The 12,357-nt window shown below is 38.1% G+C and overlaps 1 protein-coding gene across 4 annotated transcripts in view; it reads left to right on the top strand.

Annotated features, from left to right (window-relative positions):
• Window positions 1-12,357, top strand: part of SERAC1 (serine active site containing 1) — a 60,674-nt gene that overhangs the window by 16,257 nt on the left and 32,060 nt on the right. For 2 of the 4 annotated variants that reach the window (XM_073894161.1, XM_073894160.1), the window contains exons 2-8: window positions 2,655-2,758; window positions 2,922-3,209; window positions 3,755-3,846; window positions 6,273-6,309; window positions 8,606-8,742; window positions 9,895-9,984; window positions 11,307-11,438. In XM_073894161.1, coding sequence (XP_073750262.1) covers window positions 3,157-3,209; window positions 3,755-3,846; window positions 6,273-6,309; window positions 8,606-8,742; window positions 9,895-9,984; window positions 11,307-11,438 — 541 coding nt within the window. In that variant the 5' untranslated portion in view covers window positions 2,655-2,758; window positions 2,922-3,156. Of the gene's footprint in view, window positions 1-2,654; window positions 2,759-2,921; window positions 3,210-3,754; window positions 3,847-6,272; window positions 6,310-8,605; window positions 8,743-9,894; window positions 9,985-11,306; window positions 11,439-12,357 lie in introns of those variants that run through there. The other 2 variants (XM_025866387.2, XM_073894162.1) reach the window with 2 other exon arrangements.

The following is a 12,357-nucleotide window of genomic DNA, read 5'->3' as shown; positions in this document are numbered from 1 at the left end:
GAAGTGTGCATTAGGCAGTTGAATATGTATGCACCTGCAGCTTAGCAGACAGACCTGGGTTAGTTACAGAAATTTGGGAATCATAAGCTTATGGTAGAGCTTTGTGAGGAAAAACCTGAAATTTAAAAAACAAAACAAAACTGAAATTACTCAGCCAGAGAATGTAGCATGAGAGAAAAAGAGGAGCATAGATGGAAGCCCCTGGAACACTAATATTTAAGGGCCAGGTGGAGACAGCCGAGCCACCTGGCAGCCCAGTGAGGGCAGGGGCTCTGCTGTCTTATTCACATCTCAGGTTTACATTCCCAACAGATGGTAGGTGAGGTGCTTAATAAATGTTTGTTGAATGAGTAATGGGATGGAGCAGCCAGAAGTGTGAGAGGAAAACCAGAAGACCAGGAGTCATAGTAGCTAGAGCAGGAGAGAGAAATGAAATGTTTCAGAAAAAGCAGAATGATGCCTGAAAAGTGGATTAGGAACAAAGATGTCACTCGCTGATGACCTTCAGGAGTGCTGTGTCAGTGCTGGGGAAGGACACTGGACAAAGAGTCTCAGGAAGGAAGGTGCTACAAGAGGCACTTGGATCGAGGGATGGTTTGTTCCCCCCTAGTCATTTGTTTTTTGTTTTGTTTTTGTGTTTTAATGGGAGAACATTGGAAATCCAGTATTTAGGGAGGAGGCATAGAAAGCTGAAAGAAAGGGAGTGAGGATTAAGAAGAGAAAAGCAGCTAATTAATGAATTAAGGTCCCTGTGGAAGTGAAAGAGATGAGACCTAGAATAAGATTTCCCCTTGGAAAGGGAATAAGATTTTTCCCTCAGAAACTGGGAAGAACAATGCAGAAGAAGATCCATTTGGAATCTGGAAAAGGCAGTGTAGATGAATATAGATGAATAGACATTTATAGGCCAAGATGGATTTACCAGGGAGTTATGAACCTTATGCTTTTGGATGCCTTACCTGAATGGGCCCCTTTGAGTGCTGTGAATTACTAGGAGTTGTAATGTCCGGGGCGGGGAGAGGGAATGCCAGATTGTAATCCAGAAACATTTCCTTTTTTTTTTTTTAAAGATATTTTTTATTTATTTATTTGACGGAGAGAGAGCACAAGTAGGCAGAGCAGCAGGCAGAGGGAAAGGGAGAAGCAGGCTCTCTGCTGAGCAGGGAGCCCGATGCGGGCCTTGATCCCAGGACTCTGGTGGGATCATGACCTGAGCTGAAGGCAGCCGCTTAACCGACTGAGCCACCCAGGTGCCCCCAGAAACATTTCTGTACAAGTATTTCTGAACGCTAACAAAATCTCAGAAGAAAGGTATCAAAATTTCTGACTCCGGTCATTTATTGTTATCTTTTCTCATCCTAAATAACTTTTATTTTAGTACCTAATTTGGTATTTGTGATTCTGTGTTTGTTTTTTTTTTTTTGAAGAGCCCCCCCTTGAATAAAAGTTAAGCCCCTCAATACCTGGATACATCCTTGCTTGTAGGTAAGGGGGCAGAAGTTGAGGGAGTTTATAGTTTTAACTTTCTCAGTCAAATAAGAGACAAGCTCATTTGAGAGGGTGGAGGTAGGAAGGGGGCTTAGAAGGGGATGTGGGTCATTTAGAACAGTCATTGTGGGCATGAGGAGAGAACTGATTAAGAACAGCAGAAATGATTCTGAGAACTCACTCCCAATTTGTCTTTTATAATCCCTGAACCACTCCCTGACTCTCCCCCACCCCCTCCCCCGCCCCTCCCCTGCACCCCATTTTGGCTCTCAATGTGTAGGAACAAAGAAAGCATATTTCAGGTTAGGGTTGCGGGCTACTAGAAAGAGGAGGGGTCTAGGGGTGCCTCGGTGGTGTAGTTGGTTGAAGCATCTGACTCCAGAGAGTGATGTGTGGGAGGGAAGGACAGCCACAAGACTGGCTGCTCACTCCCAGACAAGGAAGGGATGGAAGGTTAGTTGGGGCTGGAGAGCAGAGAAACCATCAAGACTCTGAGTGAATTGCTAGAGAGTTAGAAATGGAGCATTTTATTCTGGAGAGAGCTGGAAAGGCCAGTGATGTCATCTGAGGAAACCCAGAAGGAAATAAGATGAGGACATATTTCCAGCAGACTTAGATTTATTCCCAGGATTTAGTAGAAGGGAAGCCTGCCTGGGCTGGTGGCGGGGGGGGGGGGGGATGTTTAAGTTAACAACGTGAAGCTTTTTAGGCCAGAGAAGTAATAGCAGAGAGTATTTGTATAATGTTTTATAGTTGATTGCTTTCATAGTGTCAGGGTTGAAAGAAGCAATAGGTATTTTTGCTCTGTATTTTTGTTTTACTTAAATTGTCATGTAGTAATTAAAATACAAATCTGTACACAATCTCAAAAGTAGTTCACATTGCATTCTGGCTGAGTATCATGAGCATCTACTTCATTGCAGTCTTTATATCATTTTTTACAGTGTCCTTATGTCTCATGGAGTAGTAGTAGCAACCCATTAAACAAGTGAGAAAATAAGAAACAATGGCCTTTAAAATAGTGACCTTTACAAGTTTACCTCTTGCCTAAACCAGTTTGCTTAGCCATCAATTGATGTGTTGGAATTACAAGAAAAAATGCAAAAGCTTTTTATTTTGTGTTATTTCTCTCTCTCTCTCTCTCTCTCTCTTTTTTTTTTTTAAAGTAGGCGCCACACCCAATGTGGAGCCCAACGCTGGGCATGAACTCCCAACCCTGAGATCAAGACCTGAGCTGAGATCAAGAGTCAATACTGACTGAGCCACCCAGGTGCCCCTATTTTGTGTTATCTCTAAGAGACATTTCTTAGATATTTACACCAAGTAATTTCCTCCTTATTCCCTGTAAAGCTGCTAGAACTTTTTATATGTTGAACCAAAAGACCTTTTCTCACATGAATTCCTCAATGTGCTTTTCTTCTTTTCCTTTATAGCAAAAATGAAAGAAAAAAGTCTTATCCAAAGACAATCTGATATGATTCTAGAATACTGAGTTGTTCTAGAAACGATTGCATCATATTTCAATCATCTTTACTTAGTCGATGAAGTAGTTGAGCGACGGTTCTCCTTCTCGGATAGGATGCCAACAGTTAACAAAGATTTTAAACCATGTTGGGTACCATCCTGAAGGAGCTGGAGGAGAGCTAAATACTTCCATGGGTTCTAAGTATGTCTTCCATTTTGAGCGCTTTTCATTTCTGTAGGGCCTTCAGTCATCAAAGGTAAATATAAATACCTATTTGTATACATATATATATTTTAAAAGATATTGAAAAAATTTAAAATTCATATATTGACATTCTGATTAATGGTGTTTTCCTGCTTCCTTGTAATCATTGTTCACAGTTGGACTCAGTTTGAAGAAGAATAAAGTACTAACAAAATACTATTCTAGTATGTCTTTTTTTTTTAAAAGATTTTATTTATTTGACAGAGAGAGACAGTGAGAGAGGGAACACAAGCAGGGGGAGTGGGAGAGGGGGAAGCAGGCTTCCCACTGAGCAGGGAGCCCGATGCAGGGCTCGATCCCAGGACCCTGGGGTCATGACCGGAGCTGAAGGCAGACGCTTAACGACTGAGCCACCCAGGCGCCCCTCTAGTATGTCTTTTTTAAGGATGAAATTTCTTCTTTAATGGAACAATTTTTTTCCTGGTCTTGAAAAAATGTAACTCTATAGGCAATCCACTGTGATTGTGGCATTCTTATAGTTAAATGTTTTTAATTAGCTGTCAAGTTAAAATTGTTTTAATTGTTCTAAATACACAGAATGTCCCTGGCTGCTTATTGTGTCCTCTGTTGGAGAAGAATAGGAACCTTAATTCCTCCACCCAAAACTACCACATACTGGAGAGATATCAGTGAGTATAGTTTAAACAGTATTTCTAAAGGAAACATTGATAGAATTGTGGCTTAGTTTTCCAGGTGGTCCACACAAACTTACTTAATCCATGATAAATCTCAGATTTGTTTCTGTCTTTTCTATACCATTGGTGCACCCCAAATTTGTAGGCCAGAGCCATCAATACTCCTTTTTCTTGGGAAGCTTTTCCCCTCCCCTGTTTCCCCTCAGATTCAGGCTCATCCTTTCAAACTCAAGTTTCACTACATTCTCATTCATTATTAAGTTTCTGCAAAATAAGGTGCCAGGCACATGGATTAGGTTCTGGGAATTCAACAGTGGGCAAAGATGTTGTGCTTGCCCTATGGGAGGTTAGGACGTAGTGCTGGTCTACTATCTTTATTTGTAAATCTTTATTTACCTTATTCATTACTAATCTTTATTTGTAATAGAGGAGATAGGCCTAGATCATCTTTCATTCATTGTGCCAGGTACTATTCTAGGCCCTGAGGATACAATATGGATTAAGACAAAGTCCCTGTTTTCATGGAGCTTCTGTTTGTTTTAAGATAGATCTTTTTTTAAGGATAGCTCCTTTTCATGTAGAAAATTCTATGATTCTGTATTTTAAATATAAAAAGAGGGGTTGTGACAGAGAAGGGAGCTTTTCCTCTCTCATCATTCCTAAAGACCAAAGAGTAGTGAATTTAGGATAGGAGAAAAGCCAGTGAAAAAGAAACAGCAAGTGGTAGCAGTAGAGAAGGAAACAAGCTGCTCTCGGGGCCCACAGGGTTGGGCGGGGGCCGGGGGGGTGGGGGGGGTGGGAAGGAAGCCATCTTAGAATAAAAAATAAAAAATCCTAGAGGAGTCGCACAGTCAGGAAGCTCTGTCACAACTTCTGATCTCATTCCTGCCGACCTCCTGGAACTGTCCCCTTCCCAGTTCTGGAACCACTACTAAGGTCTTGGAGTTTGGGAGGAATGTCCATCTCCCTTGCCTGATGTCTAGAGAAGTCAGTCGAGTTGAGTTCCTTATCCCTCTGTAGGGAGGATAAATGTATTTTCAGTAGCCTAAGTTGAAACTCTGACAGCAACCTGCAACCTCTACACATCCAATGAATTAAAGGTTATGTAAGTTTTGCGGGCAGGTAGCAATACCTGATGATTATGGGTAATGTATCCGTAAAGGTTGTGTTCAGTGCATGTTCACTGCATGTGGCTTAAATTAGTAAAGTTTTCATTTTTCTTATATAACAGGGAGTCAAGAGAGACAGTTTAGAGCAGGAACCACAGATTAGCAATCCTCCTGTCTTCCTGCTCCATTAACTTTATTGTCCTCATGGTCACAAGATAGTTGCTGAATCTCTAGACATCAAGAAGGCAGAAAGGCCAAAAGTCATCTTATGAAGCTGTGTCTTTTTATTTGGGGAGGGATCTCTATGTACAGACTTCCATCTATAGCTGACTGGCTACAACTGTCTTGCATGGCCTGCCCTAGCTGTAAGAGTAAGGAATTTGAATATTTTTAGATAGTAATTAGGTTGTGTTTGTAAGGATTAAGGGGCTTATGTGTATCAAATAGGCAGCTAGATGTGTCTTCCACTAGGAGATTTTTTTTATATTAAAAAAAAAAGTTTTCTAAGTTCCAAACAAAAAATTTTATAAGTAAACTTGTAGAATGTAACCACTATTTTTTTTTTCTTAAAGATTTTATTTATTTATTTGACAGAGACACAGCAAGAGAGGGAACACAAGCAGGGGGAGGGGAGAGGGAGAAGCAGGCTTCCCGTGGAGCAGGGAGCCCGATGCGGGGCTTGATCCCAGGACCCTGGGATCATGACCTGAGCCGAAGGACTGAGCCACCCAGGTGCCCCTGTAACCAGTATTTTTAATGGGGCTATATACATATGGCACTTAACCACCAACTATGACATAATTACTCTGGGAAAAGTCGTTTTGTGCCCCTGCTTCACAGATATGATCCCCCCCCCCCAACCAGTATCATCCTAGTAGTGATAGAGAGAATTCTCCCCATTCCTTTATTTAACTGGTTGTGAACTAGAAGGAGTCAGAAGGCAAGTTAGCTTCATGGCTGTCTCATTCAGTGGAAGCAATAAAGGCCTGGCAATGTCCCAGGTGCAGTAGCACCGGGGTCTCTAATGGTTTGCTGGGGATGACAGAATAAGAGATTCAAGAAAGGCAGAATAGTAGGAAGTGAGAATGAGTATGAAATACAGAGTATATTTTTATACCCAGTGCTTATTGTTTCATTTGTCTACATCTGGGGATAGGAAGCCTTTTGGAAAGTAATTGATCATAATCATGGAAAAATATCAGTAACTTCTTATCCAATTATATAATATAGGTAGAGACACTGTTGCCTGTTTCCTGTCACATTTTAAAAAATGAAACTCATCACATTGACTTTTTTCCTTTCTTTTTGAAGGAAATATAATAAAGTTTACTGGATCACTTATTTTAGGGTAAGTGTCAACTATGAAATATTAATTGGCTTCTTTATACTACTATTTGAAATCCCAATGGCAGTGATTTACAGTAGAATGGGGTGGCAATTAGATATAGATTTTGGAATTAGGTGGATTAATCACTGGTTTTACCACTTCAGTGTTGTCTCGATCCAGTTACTTTACTATCTGAGAAGTGTCTTGTTTTAGGTATCTTGGGTCCAAGGGTACAATGGGGATTCTACCTGCCAGGCACTGTTGCTCTGAGGAAAGCGCTTGACCTATACAGAGCAGGTGCTCACTAATTAGCTTTCACATATTAAAATCACATCTTGTGATTCTAAAGTGGTCAGAAAGGTAAAAATTGACTGTAGTCAAAATTATTTTTGAAAACCCCTTAAATCACCATATAGCGCTCGTGAAAGGAGATGGAGGCTGACTGAGAAAACCAGATTGACATCTTCCATCTCATGCTCTTCAGAGGCGCATGCTTGATGAATGGAGTGACTTTCTTCCCTTTTTTTGGAAGGGGGGGTATATATGTTAATATATGTCTAATTCTATTCTGTATTTGTTAATACTCTTTTTTTACTATTATACATATGAGATCACACATCTGTACACACATACATATATGACTCTTAGATGCTGAAATGATAAAGGAGATGGATTTGGCATTTTATTCAAATATGTACATTTCTCCATGACACTAATGTAAGACAAAACATAGTTAGATGACTTTTCCCTTTGGATCATTCCAGGCAAAATATATAGTCATGTATTTTGTATGTACTTTGTCTGTTTCACAGTTATGTTCAGGAGTATAGTGAAAATTAATCACATAATTCCTAGTAAAGAATTTTGTCTTTCATGGAAAGCACAATAAAAATATTGAATGCATTTGCTCTTTCTGGGTGCTCAGATAGTTCTCTAAGAGAGGAGAGGATTCTGTTTCTCTGGTGCTGGCCAGTGTCTGGTCCTTCTGTCTTACCTGCTTTAACTTTGGGATGTAAATCAAAGGTCAGGAGAATGCTTATATAACTGAATCTAGACAGTGCAGCCTTTGTGTCTGGATTTAGGGAGAGTGTAGGTCAGTCTGTTCAGGAAAAAAAACCCTTCATTTTGGGTACATAACAAAGAATGTTGTATTTCACATCTAAAAATTGACTTTATGCATAGCTCTTAGGAGAAATATGCTGATGATGGGAGTACAAATTGGCTAAGCTTTTTAGAAAAACAGTTTGGCAGTATCTAATAAAGTTGAATAGTGTGTATACTGTTAGAAAGTCTGTAATTCTCCTTCTTTGATGAGTATCCTAGAGGAACATACACACATGTGTACAGTGTAGATGTATAACGTGTGTAACAGGATTGTTTGTAATAGATCAAACTAGAAATTCCCTGAATACCCATCTGTGGTAGAATGGGTAAGTTGTGGTATATCCATCCAATCGCTGAGTCACATATCATATGAAAATATAAACGTATGAACTACTGATACATGCAGCACTGTGAATGAATCTCACAAACAAGAGGCTGAGCAAAAGAATACGTACAGTGTGATTCCATCCTGATGAAGTCCATAGACAGACAAAACTAGGCTCTGTTGTTTAAGGATGCATGTATAGATGGCAAACTATAAAGAGAAACAAGGACATTATTGTAATAAAAGTCAAAATAATAATTAGCTATGGAGATGGGAGAGTGGGTCCAGATCAGGAAGGGACACACTCTGGGCTTCTGGGGTACTGTTAATGTTCTGTTTTTTGCTTGGATATTGTAATTATTACTATTCATTAAGTGGAAATGTGTGTACATGCATTTATACATATGTATATAAATATAGTGTAATATACACATTACTGTGTATATATTATGTTCTTAATAAGAAGGAGGAAAATTCCACAACAAAAAGCTTAATATAAAAGTGTGGCTCAATCAACAGGGTGTATGTTGAGGAAATTTCTGTTTGTTATGGGGTGCAAATCACTAGTGTATGTGAAACTTTTTATTCAGAAAACATTTTATTTCATTCAGTGTTTCCTAAGCACTTATTTTTGCCATGCTTTTTTTTTTTTTTGAAATTCTGCCCTTAACCTTTTTTCACCACTTGTAGGAAATATTATTCTCAATCCATAGGCTCAAGAGGTCAGCTGTTGTACAGATTGAGCCATTCAATTTATGTGATACTCAGTAATCTGATGAGCTCCATAACCAATATAATTCTGTTATTCTGTCATGTAAAAAAAAAAAAGTGGCTCTTGTGTTACCTTTAGATCACTTATTTATGATGAATTTTTTGTTTCTTTTTCAGCGGTTCTTTATTTCTTACATATGAAGTTCTGGCCCTGAAGAAATCTTTGACGTTAGATACTCAAGTAGTAGAAAGAGAAAAAATGAAGTCATATATATATGTGAACACGGTTTCTTTAGATAAAAGAGAAAATTATGGTAAGTTTATGGTAAAGTAATCCCATTTCTGTGAAAGATGGAAGCTAGTTATTAAATTTTAAAATGAGTATTTAAAACACAGTATTAGCAAGGTAGGTTCAGCTCATTCTAAGAGTCAACAAATCCTGTGAGAACCAAGTTCCTAAAGAAGTAATTGAAGACCAAATTTTGGACTTCCATATTTAATTCAGGTTTGCAACTCTCCTTTAACTAAGTGAAGTGAAGACTAGCTGGCTATTTTAATCTAAATTTGGAATGCCACACCTTAGTGGAGGTCAATTCAGAGGCTGGCCCTCAGTTTGGCAAGTATAAAAACATGATTTTGTCACTTAGCTTAGATATATTCTTGCTTCAAGGGATTTATTCATGCAAACTAAAATCATGACATGGATTCATAAATCTGAATACCAACTTACTAAAGAGGGAAAAAAATCTGTCACAGAGGCTAGAAAACCTGTCTTTATGAGTCAGAACATTCCTCTTCTCTGTATTTAGGTCACAGGGAAACCTAATTAGTAACCAGACAGTTGCTTGATGAACATGAACTTTTAGAGCAGAGGCATATCTTTTCATCAGGGTATGGGTAGCCTGGTGAGGCACTACCTTGATTTACAGTTGCCTGTTCCTACACTGTCGGCCAGACTAACCTTGCCTGTTACAACATTATGTTCTCTGAGTGAGGCACATTCTATTCTTCCCTTTCTACTGCTGTATAAATCACCATCAGTCCTGTTTGCATTACAATTTCAATTATACAGATAATTTTTATAGTTTACAATTTATCCATATAGCAAAGCTTCATCTCCATAGTAAGGCATCTCCAAATTTCAGTTTGAGAAGGGCTGTTGTTCTGGGACATTCTCCTGAATGTAGCTAATCCTGTGTTGCATATGAGGATTTTGTTAGCTTTAATTAGTGTTTTTGTTTTTGTTTAGTTTTTTACTTTTTTCCTGACTTGGAGAGCAATCTTATTTTGGGATCTAGAGCTCTGTGTTCACATAATGGTTTTAGTTGTTTTGATAGTGACACTAAAAGAAAAAATGCTATTTTATATTTTTTGAAAAAATTTAGTTTATACATTTTTCTTTAAAGTAGTGGAGTGTAGCATTAAGAATATATACTTGGTTTTATCTAAATTTGTAATCATCTTAGGAATCACCTACCAGGCAAGAAAAGAGCTTCACAAAGCTGTAAGAAAAGTATTGGCAACATCAGCCAAGATACTGCGGGACCCATTTGCTGGTAAGTATCAAATATTTAACTTGAGTCGTTATCAATGATCTGAAAGTCATTTGATGATCAACTTGAGATCTTTTTTTCCCATTTCTTATACTGACATTAATTATAGCTATTGAAAATTGAGTGACATTATTCTTTTGGGCTAGATTTAATTTTAAGGGTGATTTTAATTTTGATGGCTTGGACAGTCTTCTTCCTTCCACTTTGTGGATGTATTGTTAGATAGTATAATAATAAATATTGAGATTAAATATACCATTTTCTCTTGATGAGTGTTTTAAAATTTTAAATTTGTTAGAAAATCACTCCCATGCTTTCTCATAATGAGAATATTGCATCAATAGTGTAGATTTTACAATCAAATCTACAATATAGAGCTAGCTATGAAAGAGCTTACTTGATCTCTTTAAAAAGTTACCATCATTGAAAAAGAGAGGTGAGAAAATTTTTAAGAATTAAAAGATAGATACTAAAGAGACTTAATCAAATCCTGGTTTTAATGAACAGCTCTGAAGGTATTTTTTGAACACTTGGAGAAATTTGAATATGGAGTTAGACTGGATTTTAGATGATTTATGGAAGATTTTTGTTAGTGTTCTTGGGTGTTATAATGGCATTGTGAGTATATAGGAGAATGCAGGCTTATTCTTAGGAGATGCAGGTTGACTAAGAAAGGGTCAAATATTACATCAGGAACTTCCTTTCACATGGTTTAGAAAAAAATACACATCCATATAGGTTAAGCAAATATGGAAAAATAAAATTTATTAAATATAGCTGTAAACATGTGGATGTTAATGTATTCTTTTAATTCTTCCATATGTTTGATATTTTTCATCGTGAAAAGTTTTTTAGGGAAAAAGAGCAACAACAAATAAGAGACCAGGTGGTGAAAGCAACGTAGTATATAAAACAAAAGCACATGATAACATACATAATAAATACTAACAAAATAATATGACAGAACTAAGAACAAACCTACCAGTCATTATCAATACCCAGAAATGGATTTCAGTCTCTTATGGTAGATTTCAAGTACCTATAAATCTCCATCCTGGGGCACCTGGGTGGCTCGGTCGGTTAAGCGTCTGCCTTTGGCTCGGGTCATGATCCCAGGGTTCTGGGATCGAGCCCCACTTTGGGCTTATTGCTCAGCGGGGAGCCTATATCTCCCTCTGCCTGCCACTCCCCCTGCTTGTGCTCTCTCTCTCTGACAAATAAAATCTTTAAAAAAAAAAAATTACCATCTTACATAAGTGGAAGGGTAACCTGTGTTAACTGTTGGCACTGTTATCGTTGTCTTGTTCTTTTTTCTTTTCACAAAGACACCTTCAGTACAGTTGATGTCGAGGATCACGAGTGTGCTACGTGGCTGCTCCTGAGGAAGAGCCAGTCGGGGGACAGAGCGGCACGACTGCAGGCCGTGCAGGAAATGTCGGAGACCCATCACTGGCACGGTAACACGGCCCGCCGAGCACCTGCCGCGCTGCCTGCTCGCTCCTGGTCGCTGATATCAGGGAAAGGAAAGGAGATGTCAGGGAAGGAAAATAATTCAGGGAATCTGAATATTAAAATTTTAAAAAAGAAACTCCAGTGATAGAGCAAGTAGAAAACTGCTGGCCTGGTATCCAGATGTGTTTGATCAGAACAGGCTTAAAACTGAGGAAGATGTATTTGTGTAACTTTCTACCAGAACGAAGTTTTACTTGATGAGAGAAACTCTTGGTGCTGATAGTGATAGCCTAATATTATATTTGCATTTTCTTTTGGTTCCTATTTAACAAAATATATTTTATATTTTATTTTACTTTATTTTTTTTTAAATATTTTATTTATTTATTTGACAGAGAGAGAAGAGCAGGGGGAGAGGGAGAAACAGGCTCTCCGCAGAGCAGAGAGCCCAATGTGGGACTCGATCCCAGGACCCTGAGATCATGACCTGAGCCGAAGGCAGACGCTTAACCAAGTCTGAGCCACCCAGGTGCCCCACGAAATATATTTTAATTGCTTGCTGCACCATACAGTTATACTTTTTTCACTTTGACAATTTACTTGGCTCTAATACTGAGCCAAATGTACCTGATTTGTGTGTTTATTGTTTTTAAAGAAAAATTTTAAATATTTAATTGTATTTAAAAATTGCAAGTTCTGCAGTAAAAGTACATGAGCAAGAGTTCAGATCTGCTCTGATTATAGTACAGGGACTAAAATATACTTTATCAATAGAGTCATCTTATAAAATGGGGTAAACAAAAAAGAATAGTTTCAGAGAAAAGTATCAGAATAAGATCTTTGCCTCCATACAAGTTGATTGATTGGTGGCTGTAATTACAATAACATATATATATATATATATATATATATAATATTATATAA

This window comes from Callorhinus ursinus, unplaced genomic scaffold (assembly GCF_003265705.2).
Source record: "Callorhinus ursinus isolate GAN/ISIS: 27379988/994484 unplaced genomic scaffold, GSC_fseal_2.0 scaffold6, whole genome shotgun sequence".
In the NCBI taxonomy this organism is placed as follows: domain Eukaryota; kingdom Metazoa; phylum Chordata; class Mammalia; order Carnivora; family Otariidae; genus Callorhinus; species Callorhinus ursinus.
Note: the sequence above shows the minus strand (reverse complement) of the source record. Positions and strands in the feature narration are given on the sequence as shown.